General features: G+C 41.5%; 1 protein-coding gene across 1 annotated transcript in view; it reads left to right on the top strand.

The window, feature by feature from the left end:
- The window catches only part of KCNT2 (potassium sodium-activated channel subfamily T member 2), a gene marked incomplete at its 5' end in the record, with an annotated part of 86,250 nt that overhangs the window by 55,588 nt on the left and 19,132 nt on the right, over positions 1 to 11,530 (top strand). Inside the window, 7 exons of the mRNA XM_006102789.3 lie at positions 1,183 to 1,332; positions 1,748 to 1,977; positions 2,735 to 2,948; positions 4,018 to 4,123; positions 5,117 to 5,289; positions 7,048 to 7,119; positions 11,003 to 11,137. Of these exons, the coding sequence (XP_006102851.1) occupies positions 1,183 to 1,332; positions 1,748 to 1,977; positions 2,735 to 2,948; positions 4,018 to 4,123; positions 5,117 to 5,289; positions 7,048 to 7,119; positions 11,003 to 11,137 (1,080 nt within the window). The remainder of the gene's footprint in view (positions 1 to 1,182; positions 1,333 to 1,747; positions 1,978 to 2,734; positions 2,949 to 4,017; positions 4,124 to 5,116; positions 5,290 to 7,047; positions 7,120 to 11,002; positions 11,138 to 11,530) is intronic.

Below are 11,530 nucleotides of genomic sequence, written 5' to 3'. Positions count from 1 at the left end.
CCCCCCCCCCCGTTTCCTGTGATTCCCCCTCTGGATCCACACAGAATGTTGTTATTTTCTGCCAGAGCCTCTAGCACAGTCCTTTTATGTGTTTATTTCTCCCGGCTGAGCCGGATGTAGCTGCAGTCAAGGTAGAGAACACTTCTTACTCATTCTTACACCTTCTAGAATGTTTTTCACAGCCCAGCCCGGTGCTCAGTGAAAATGATGTCAATAAAGGACCTAAGAGATGCGCAAAGTGGCTGGTGGAGGCTCAGGGTTCAAAGCCCGGTATGAGCAACATGCTCCCATCCACTGTCCCTGCTCCGAGAAAAATGATGATTAAGGAAATAAAACGCATGCGCTTTATCAGTGAAAAAGAAGGGGAAGGAAGTCCTAGCTGGTGTGGCTCAGTGGATAGAGCACTGGACTGTGGACCTAAGGGTCCCAGGTTCGATTCCGGTCAAGGGCACATGCCTCGGTTGCAGGCTCCTCCCCCAGCCTGGGCCCTGGTCAGGGTGCATGCAGGAGGCGACCAATTGATGTGTCTCTCACATCGATGTTTCTCTTTGTCTTTCCCCTCTCTCTCCCACTGTCTCTAAAAATCAATGGAAAAATATCCTCTGGTGAGGATTAACCAAAAAAAAAAAAGGAAGTGAAAAGGAGATAAAGGACTGTTTTCTGATGAAACCCCTGCCCCAGGGTATGTTTAGGTGCAGCATGAAACAGGCCAACCCCCAGCGAGGCTGACGGCGACATTTCTAGAAAGAGGCCCCATTTGCATTGAATTCTCAACACAGAACAGGAAGTGCCCCCTGCTCCGCCCACCACAGCACCACTGCCCTGCAATCAGGCTCAACCATTAACCAACTGCTGGGAAGGCCAGGGGGGTCCTGGGTGAACACACAAACCATCTGAGCTACTTTCCCGCAGACAGCTGGGGGCCGGGTCCAGCCCTCTGTGACCTGGCATTGGGAGGCTCCAGGCTAAAGAGGCTGCTTCCTCTCGCTCAGCAGGAGGGGTAACCCCCACTTACCAGACCCTATTCCCAGACCAACAGGGTCTCAGGCCACTGGCTGCCCATCAGGGGGAAGGAGCCTTGCTCACACTAGACGGGTTGGGGCCTAAGGGAGGGCTGGGTGCTGCGCTCCCTGTGCCTGCGCTCATGGTCTCTGTGTGTGGATGTGTGTGCCTGTGTTGCAGGGAGGGCCAGCAGTCGCCCGAGCAGTGGCAGAAGACCTACGGCAGGTGCTCGGGGAACGAGGTGTACCACATCACTCTGGAGGACAGCGCGTTTTTCGCCGAGTACGAAGGGAAGAGTTTCACGTACGCCTCCTTCCACGCACACAAGAAGTATGTTCCCGCTGCTTCCGGAGTGGAAGTGACATCTGACTGTCTCAGACCTTTAACCCTTTGCGGCCCAATGTTATTTCTGGAATTCCAACAGTCTGGTCCAAATTAATTGGCGGGATTGAATGTTGAACTTTTTAATGTTCTTATTGCTCGACGTTGGACCGGCTCCTAGCGCCTGGTCTGTCGAGTCAGCCTCGAGGTTGGACCGAAAAGGGTTAAGACAGAGGCTTCTACAACATTTGCGACCCCCTTTGGTGCTCTGAGTCGCAAATACTCCCCTGATGATTTGGGGGGGCTGTATTCCCCGCTGCCCTAGCAGCGTTGATGTATTTTCCTACATGTGCAAACGTAAGGGAACAAAACGGGGCCCCTGTTACAATTCTGAAAACTCTTCCATCTTCTTTTTTATGTCCAGGTTCGGTGTCTGCTTGATTGGTGTCAGGAGGGAGGATAATAAAAACATTCTTCTGAACCCAGGCCCCCGGTACATTATGAACGCCACGGATGTGTGTTTCTATATTAATATCACCAAGGAAGAGAACTCAGCGTTTAAGAACCAAGACCAGCAGAAAAAGAGCAGCTTCTCGCGGTCCTTCTACCACGGGCCTTCGCGGCTGCCTGTGCACAGCATCATCGCCAGCATGGGTAAGGCCGGCTAACCTTGGAAACGCCATTTGCTTCTTTCTTTACGAAAGAATAATAGAGATGCTTCATTTTCTATTAAAATTTCAAAGTCACATTTAGAACATACTGTGTCTATTCCAAACTGGATGTAATTAAGCATACAGAACAAAAATGCTCAGCTGTTGAAGTGGTAAAACAGTAAACGAATTCAAAGCTGCCAACAATTGCTTTCTATTTCTGATTAGGATATAAGCACCTGGCACCTCTGTGTTGCCTTTGTAAGTTTTCCACCCAGGTATCCAAGGCTATTTTAAATATTCCTTGTTCTTCTTAAAGCTCCCCTTCTATTCATCACCTCATTCTCACCACTGAGAGCTAAGGATGTCCGAGAGGGCGCAGGCTGGGCTGAGGGACCCCTTCCCCCCCTGAGTGCACAAATTTCATGCACCAGGCCTCTAGTTTTATATAAATGTACAGTGAATTGAAACAAGGTGATTGTTTGACTTTCAATTCCTAAGTATTGCAGCATTTCACTGATCTAATGTTTCATACTATAGAGACAGACTTAGCAAATCCATATTTATACAAATACAGTATTTTTTACCAGGGTGGGCAAAAATGCCCACATGATAAAGATGGAAATCACCTTTGAAATGAAAGGATAAACAAGATTTTCTGGTTAAACTGATTACCTTTTCCTTCACCTTGATCATTAAATGATGGCTACGTCGTCACAGTGGCAAATGCTCTGATGGACTCTCATGTTCCGTTGTGTTAGGCACTGTGGCTATCGACTTGCAAGACACAAGCTGTCGGTCGGCCAGTGGCCCTACCCTGACTCTTCCTACGGAGGGAATCAAAGAAATCCGAAGACCCAGCATCGCCCCTGTTCTAGAGGTTGCAGATGCATCATCCCTTCAAACATGTGACCTTCTCAGTGACCAATCAGAAGATGAAACTACACCGGATGAAAAAATGTCCTCAAACTTAGAGTATGCTGAGGTTCTCTAAGATTTACTGGGGTGGTGCCTGCCACGGGAACTAATGTGCATACCTACTAGACATCTTGAATCAATCCTACATATTGCTACCCAAAAGCCTTCCTACGGGGCAGTATCTCCCTTGACTATAAAGTATTTGAAACCCTCAAATTTCTGACTGAAACATACAGGGCGGGCCCAAAGTAAGAAACACAGAGTTTATTCTTGTATCATTATTTATTAATTATCGTATTATTTTCTATATGAACAACTGTAAACCTTACTTCTGCCCCACCCTGTGTATTTCCGGGTTCAGTTTTCTCAAATGGATCTTCTATCCTTAAAGAAAAAAATACCTAAATCAGTATTTCCGTGACATAAGCAGCATTTTTGTAATTGTTGGTTTTAAACTGAGGATTGGCAAACCCTTTTTGGAAAGAACCAGCTAGTAAATATTTTATACTTTATGGACCACATGGTCTTTGTAGCAGTTACTCAAGTCTGCATTTGAAGCATGAAAGTACTCAGAGACAATGAATGACTTGGTTGGCTGTGTTTTGGGTTTTTTTTAAAAAAATACTTACAGATACTGAAATTTGAATTTCATATAATTTTCATGTGACATGTAATATTATTCTTCTTTTGATCTTTTCTCCAACCATTTAAAAATATAAAAACCATGCATATAAGCATAACCAATGGACACAGACACTGGGGGGGGGAGGGCATGTGCCGGGTGGGTGGGGGAGGCCAGGGGGAGGTCAATAGGGGAAAAAGGAGACATATGTTCTACTATTTGTAATACTTTAAATAAAATATATATATATATATATATATATATATATATATATATATATTTTTTTTTTTTTTAATTCAGAAAACCAGGCAGGCGATGGGCCAGGTTTGGTACATGGGCCCTAGTCCCCTTCCCTGGTCCTAATCTATTTCCTTATCAAACTGTAGTTGCATCATAAAGTCACTGTATCTCACTCTATCAACATGGAGGATCGTAGCTGTAACTTAACAGTCCAGCTTCGCATGTGCTATTCCAGGTGATTCAGCATCTCATACTGCATTACAGGTACGCTAAAGGCTACCCCCCCTACTCTCCATACATAGGAAGTTCGCCCACGTTTTGCCATCTCCTTCACGAAAAAGTGCCCTTTTGCTGCTTAAGACTAGACAAGGTAAGCACCTGTCACTGTGCTTTTCTGCAAAGTTACGTCATGCTATTTCCTAATGACATACATGCAAATCCTCTTGTGCAGTCCATATGGTAAATGATTCGTACAGAGTAAAATGGGTTCGAAGAATATTATCTTTTTGAAAGTAAATATAATACAGAAAATGGTGAATTTTACTTTCTTAACTGCTCTAAGTTATCCAAATTACCCAATGAATCTGTCAGAAATATATATATATATTCAGAGAGGAAGGGTGAGGGATAGAGAGATAGAAACATCCATGATGAGAGAGAATCATGGATCAGCTGCCTCCTGCACGCCCCCTACTGGGGATTGAGCCCACAACCCGGGCATGCGCCCTGACCAGGAATAGAACTGTGACCTCCTGGTTCATAGGTCAATGCTCAACCACTGAGCCATGCCAGCCAGTCTGTCAGTCATGTTTTTAAAGAGCAAAACAGAGGTGTCTGAATCTTGAACCTGTGAACTCTCCATATCCAACAACAATAAAATCCCTTCAGGTATTCCATGCTAGGGCTACATGGTTCTATAATTATATTATTACCATACTTGTGGAGATGAAAGTCATGGGTAGATGATTTTTTGCAGCTTCACTGAAGTATGACCAACAAGTAAAAACTGCATATGTTTGCAGTATATAATGTGCTGTTTTGATAGACATATACATTGGGATAATTTTTAAATGTAGATGTAGTGGTAAGTCTACTTTACAATAGAACATGTGTATGTGGGTGTTGTTTATTCTTCATCAAGCTATATACCTGCAATTTATTTGTCTGATCAACACACATTATTTCCTGAAACATGCTGGAAAATTGGGTATAGAAAAATGTAACTATTTTCAAATTTGTTAGAAAATAAAAGATTTACTAGGGTTAGATTAATTTTACATAGCCATGTATCTTAACATTTTTTTCATCAAATTTTAGCAGGGTATAAAATTGGCTTTTCTTTTGCATGATTTTTCTCCTGTAGAGTTGCCAGCATAACTACTATGAAGACGCAAAAGCCTATGGATTCAAAAATAAACTAATTATAGTTGCAGCTGAAACAGCTGGAAATGGATTGTATAATTTTATTGTTCCTCTCAGGGCTTATTATAGACCAAAGAAAGAACTCAACCCCATAGTGCTGCTGTTGGATAACCCGTAAGTATGTTTACAAGTAAATACAAGAATAGGATGAAGAGTTTTTAATATTATCTAAAAAATAATTTTTTTTCAATTTGCTCAGAATATTTTAAATCAGACACATTATGGCACGTGATTCATTAGGAGATATAATCAGTGCTATGCTACAAAATAATCACTGGATTTGATTATATTTCACAAATACGATTTAAACCATCGCTGGAATACTGAGCTCATTACTTAAAACTATTTTTGCATGTGGTCATCAGTCTATACCAGTGGGACACATGCCACCAAAATAATTACAGTCATTTTCTCTAATTAATCAACTAGCCTAGAAGAACTCTGCCCAAACTGGACACTTTTGTTGTCTTTCTAAGGAACCGTTAATTATCAGAGAAGCATATTTATGATCCATCTTTTATATTGTGCCATGACTTTGATTCTTCCACTGTCAGAGCGTACATCTTATAACAACATGAATAAGGCATGCTTCACCGTGTTCATGAGCTTTGAAAAGGTTGGATTGATATACTTTGTGAAATTCGACTACTCGAGCATTGCAAAATCCTTCTGCAAATGTAAATATAGGTCACTGAATGCTACTGTCAAATTTATTACATCCTAAAAGTATAATATCCCTCTCTGTGATTCAAAATTAGTAGCAGATGGCCTTGAGATCAATAGCATATTTGGGATCCTCCAACTCTCCTCTTAAATTCCAAAGTGATCCAAATTTCAGGATAAACTGGATGAGGTCAGACTCTGGCCTTATCTCTGCCTTTGAAATTTATCAACAGAAATTTCTCAAAACAGAGATGTCTCCATAATATACTATAAGCTTCTATGCAATTCATAGTTCATTGTTTTCTCAACTATATGGTATTACCTAGTTTATAGGCTTTTGATATATGCAAAAAATACATTGTTCTTCTTTAAAAAATATTTTTATTGATTTCAGAGAGGAAAGGAGAGGGAAAGAGAGATAAACATCAATGATGAGAGAGAATCATGGATGGGTTGCCTCCTGCACACCCCCAACTGGGGACCAAGCCCGCAACCCGGGCATGTGCCCCGACCGGGAATCGAACCCTGACCTCCTGGTTCATAGGTCGACGCTCAACCACTGAGCCACCGGCTGGGCAAGTTTTTTTAGAAACAGAGTTGTATTTTAATTTTGGATTATTTTGCACTAAAAATTTCCTTTGCTTTCCTGATGACTGAGATTTTGCAATCCACTATTCATTGCCCGTTAGATAATTTTTATGGGGTTTGATTTTCTTTCAAAGGGTTAGGATGACTGGGCCGGTTGTAAAATGTATTAGCTCCCGAGTACTTCCCGAAAGTGGTAATGAACGTTTTTATTTGCTGTCCTCTGTTCCTTTGGTCAAAAATGAGGAAACAAAAAACGAAAGACCAATAAATCATGTTCCAGGAAGTTTCATGGAGTCCTTTCTGCAACAATGAGGTGCCTGTTGCCCTGCAGAGGCTGGTCTTTTGCAATGTGGCCTTCAATATTACAAAGAAATCAGCTGCCATCATGTTTCTGATTCAGAAAGCAGAACATTTGTTTTTATAATTCTGATTGCATTATGTTACTCATCAAGCGTATAAATGACACTTGCTAATGACTATTAAGGGTGGGGGGAAGCACCTAAAATTAATCTTGTCAATGGTGTTGGTTTTGGAAATGCAAAGTAAGTCCACTTCCTTTCCCTGGTGGCGTTGCCCCTGTTGTGACCTTGTGTTTCATTTTGTAACCCATCTGCCACTCAGGCCAGATATACATTTTCTGGATGCAATCTGTTGGTTCCCAATGGTTTACTACATGGTGGGCTCTATTGACAAGTAGGTGACAAAGTCTGTGGCACGCTAACTGGTGTGGTGTCCCGTGGTTCGTCCTGTGCTGTGGCCGTGTTGCATGATGAGTGGACTTGGCCGTGTAGTTTCACGTAGATGACGTATCCTGCATGTAGAGCTTACGGTCTTGTGTGGTGTTCATCTTGTAGTCCACCTTCCTAGCGGTCCTCTGTGGTTGAACTGAAGCAAATTTGGCTGCATGTCGATTTTGTTGATGTTTGCCAAGTTTCTAAAGTTGTCTCAGTTCTGTGTTGTCTACAGCAACAGCATTATTGCTTTTGATATCTGGTTGAGGAACACCCAAAGGTTCAGCGTTGTGATGCATCAATACCTTTATCTTAACTTCAGGAAACCTTCCAAATAATTCAGAAATGCTCATTTTAAGTCAGACTTATAAATTGGAGCATTTCTTCAAGAATTTATTCTAGTAACATATATCCGAGCTCATAATTTCTAAAAATTTGTTAATTAAAATGTCAACTGTGTGCAATGCTTCCATATGAAAATACTAATTATTTTACACACATGAATATGACATTATAAAACTATAAGAACTAAAAGATAATAACAACTAATATTCCTATAACATGTGTTAATTTTTTATTTAAAAAAATGTCAACCAGAGCCTTCAAAATAAAATGTTTAACTTTCTCAATTGAGAGTTTTATGCTTACATTTTGCCCCGTTGAAAAAAATAGTTCTGTAACTTTGAAAGTACTTATTGGCTGTGGGTACATCGAAGACCAGAGTGACATATATTTAGCCTGCACTCTACAATAATAAAACTTACATGATCAGTTGTCATAATACCAAGGAACTAAAATGTAGATAGATATATGAAAATTACTTAAACTCATGAACATGTCCCACATTTTGTCACTAGTAATGTTTCTCTGAAGTGATAGTATTCACTTAGAATTCTTGCGAAGAACAGGCTATTTAAAGGAGAATGAACTGCCCATCCGTCTTTGCCTATGTACCTCTGACACGAATTCTTCTTCTGTAACAGTATGTATGTGAGAAGAACTGAGAGCATCTAATTCCTATGAGAGATGAAGGAGAATAATTACTGAAGCTGATAATTATTGAAGCTGGGTGAATGGTCCCTGGGGGTCCACTAAATAGTATACTCTTTAGCTTCTGTTTGAGATTTTTCTTAAAAAACACAATCTAAAAACCTTTCAAATGACTTACAACACACTCACAGACACTCCTTTAGACTCTAACATTCACCTTCTAGTTCTCCCTGAAAGGAAGTCCTAGAGCAGGCTAGAAAGGGAAGCTTTGCCATTCCATTGTCTGGGACTTTTTTCATCCATACTGACTTTTCTCTTCGGCTGCCATCTGGTGGCCGAACTGTGCAAAACAGCCACGCTGAAGGTAACTTTGTTGGCAGGGTGTGGGGACAAAGTATGATAAGAACAAAAATAGAACCAGAGACATAGAAGCATCCAAAAGACTGTACATCCTATGAGGGAAGGCAGGGTGGGGTGAGGGGGTAAGAGATCAACCAAAGGACTTGTATGCATGCGTATGAGCAAATCCAATGGACACAGACACCAGGGGGGTGAGGGCTTGTGCTTGGGGTGGGGGATAGGGGGGCAATGGGGGAAAAAAAGAGACCCATGTAATACTATAAACAATAAATAATTAAAAAAGAATAATTTGGCAGCCTAGTTAAAAAAAGGAAGCAAGAATATAATGCAATATTAAGTTAATATAAAAATGATAAAGTTAAAACATAACAAAAATGTTTCTACAGGGTGCAGAAATGCCATTCGATTTTTATAAATTGTTTCAATACATTTAAACTCATATTTAATAATAATTACTAACATTATTTGCCAAGATGACATGTGAACAGCAGCAGCCAGTATGTTGAGTGTGGAATTAACTATTTTAAGGCATAGGGACTAGCTTTTCAGTATAGGTTCTCTCCTAGGGGAATTTTGGTCAAATTTCAATTTCATTGATTTATTGCTGATGAAATAGTCATGTTTCCTATCATAACTTCTACCCATACATCTTTTTGTAGTCAAGCTCACCTTCCCCCAACTCTCTTTTCCTTCTCCTATATAATAATAATGGAGATCTTTATTTTTAATGGTGGAGAAAAGATTTTAAGAGCAGAACGTGATTTAAAATGAGAATAAGGTGGGTTGAAGGCATATGATCTAAGGCATAACTTTTACAGTCCATAGGGACCAGGCCACATTCATTTTTCACTGGCTTCTTTCTTTCTTTAACACTTTAATAGATGTAAGAACAATTATGATGGATTTCCTAGATAAAAAGAACATCTAAGAAAAGTATTGGTAGGGATTTTGCTCAGTCATCATATTGATTGGATGATAGGGTCCTGGCCCCTCTCACCATAGAAAATTTATTTGGAATAACATTCTGTTTCCACAGTTTTAGCCATAAAATCTCTGCCACAGAACATTGTTCCTGATTCAAGTGCAGTCTTTTTTCTGGACCACTCCTGGGCATCTTGGACTCAAAGCTTTGGTAATACCCTCTCACCTGATCACAGAGTAAGAAATCCTGCCTTCCCGTGGGGGAAAAACACTTCCCTCCGACCCGGCTAATTCAACCACCATCGCGCACTTGGAAAAGATCTCCAGGCAACTGACTGTGCCGTTGATGAATCTGAAAGGAACTGCTGCTCTTTAAGTTCCACACTTGCTGTTTTAAGTCAGAAGCTGTGCAAATCAGTCAGCCCGATTCTTCTGACTTCCAGCAACTCCGTACCGAGCACCCTGTTACGCTCACTCGCGTATGGTCTCTTAGCCAATTCAGGCCTGTTTTTCTAGTTCATATGAAACAGAGGCAACAGGAGAGCGGTTTTCTAGTTTCAGCTTTCAGGGTAACATTTTCTTCTCACTCAATGCGAGGCAAAGTGTTTACGGTGATCTGGGAAAAGGCTGACTCTATCATAACCTGCAAGAACGTGTAGGTGAGGTTAGCACCCTTGTTTAATGCAACCAAAGAAATCAGGTTAATCAGCCACCCACTCCAAAACTTTAGGCCAGTGATGGCGAACCTTTTGAGCTCGGCATGACAACATTTTGAAAAACCCTAACTTCACTCTGGTGCCGTGTCACATATAGAAATTTTTTGATCTTTGCAACCATAGTAAAACAAAGACTTATATTTTTGATATTTATTTTATCTATTTAAATGCCATTTAACAAAGAAAAGTTAACCAAAAAAATGAGTTCGCGTGTCACCTCTGACACACGTTTCACAGGTTCGCCATCACTGCTTTAGGCTAACTAAACACGAGTCTTGAGTAGCACTATTTATGTATTTATGGTTCCAACCTCTAACATATAGCTCTACAGAAAGAAATAACAAAAATTTTAAAAGAAACACTTCCCAGATTTATATAACTTTATCAGGCTCGACCATCTCAATGAACATCAGCATTCATTTTCACTCTTCACAAAAGCATTTTACCGATGAAAAATAGACACGTGTCTTTAAAATAGTATGTTAACTGTACAGACAAAATGTTAACATGTGCTATTACCCTATGACTGCCAAATAGGTGTTGTCCATGTTTTATTAATATAATTAATAAGTCTTATTAAATATCCTTAATGCATATGCTTTGAGACAGCTGAGATCTAATGAAACATAAAGAGCTCCAACATGCAACAGCTCTCAGATCAGCTTTAAGTTAGACTCTGGCTCAATAGAGGGAACTCCAAATGTTCATCCCCACGCACACCGGCCAGGGCGCACCTCGGAGGAAGCCACCCGTGGGGGTGACCGGTGCTAGCACGGGGGTCAGTCGCCATGTGTGAGCGCCACTCCCCGTCCTGGGACTTACTCAAGGGGCCTTTTTCTCTGTTGATTTCCGCCAAAGCCTCGATGACTTACTCAGGTGCGGAGTGACGTTCGCTGCCAACATGGTGGTCGTGGACAAGGAGAGCACCATGAGCGCCGAGGAGGACTACATGGCCGACGCCAAGACCATCGTCAACGTGCAGACCCTTTTCAGGTAAATGTCCGCACAGCCCGGCCCCGCCAGTGGCCTCCGGCTCCACAGTGTGAGATGCTGCCCTCCCTCTGGGTAGAAGGAATGAACACCAGGCCCTTACACTGAGGTTTTCTTCATTCATGTGACCCCAAAACGAAGACTGATGTAGCTCCCAGTGGTTGATTAGAACTGTGTGACATTAAACTGCTAACACCAGCCCAACCGGCATTGCTCAGTGGTCGAGCTTCAATCTATGAACCAGGTGGTCACGGTTTGATTCTCGGTCAAGGGCACATGCCCAGGTTGCGGGCTCCATCCCCAGTAGGGGGCGTCCAGAAGGCAGCCGATCAATGATTCTCTCTCTTCATTGATGTTTCTATTTCTCCCTTGCCCTTCCTCTCTGATATATAATTA

This window comes from Myotis lucifugus, unplaced genomic scaffold (genome assembly GCF_000147115.1).
Source record: "Myotis lucifugus unplaced genomic scaffold, Myoluc2.0 scaffold_428, whole genome shotgun sequence".
NCBI lineage: Eukaryota > Metazoa > Chordata > Mammalia > Chiroptera > Vespertilionidae > Myotis > Myotis lucifugus.
This window is presented reverse-complemented; position numbering and strand designations above follow the sequence as displayed.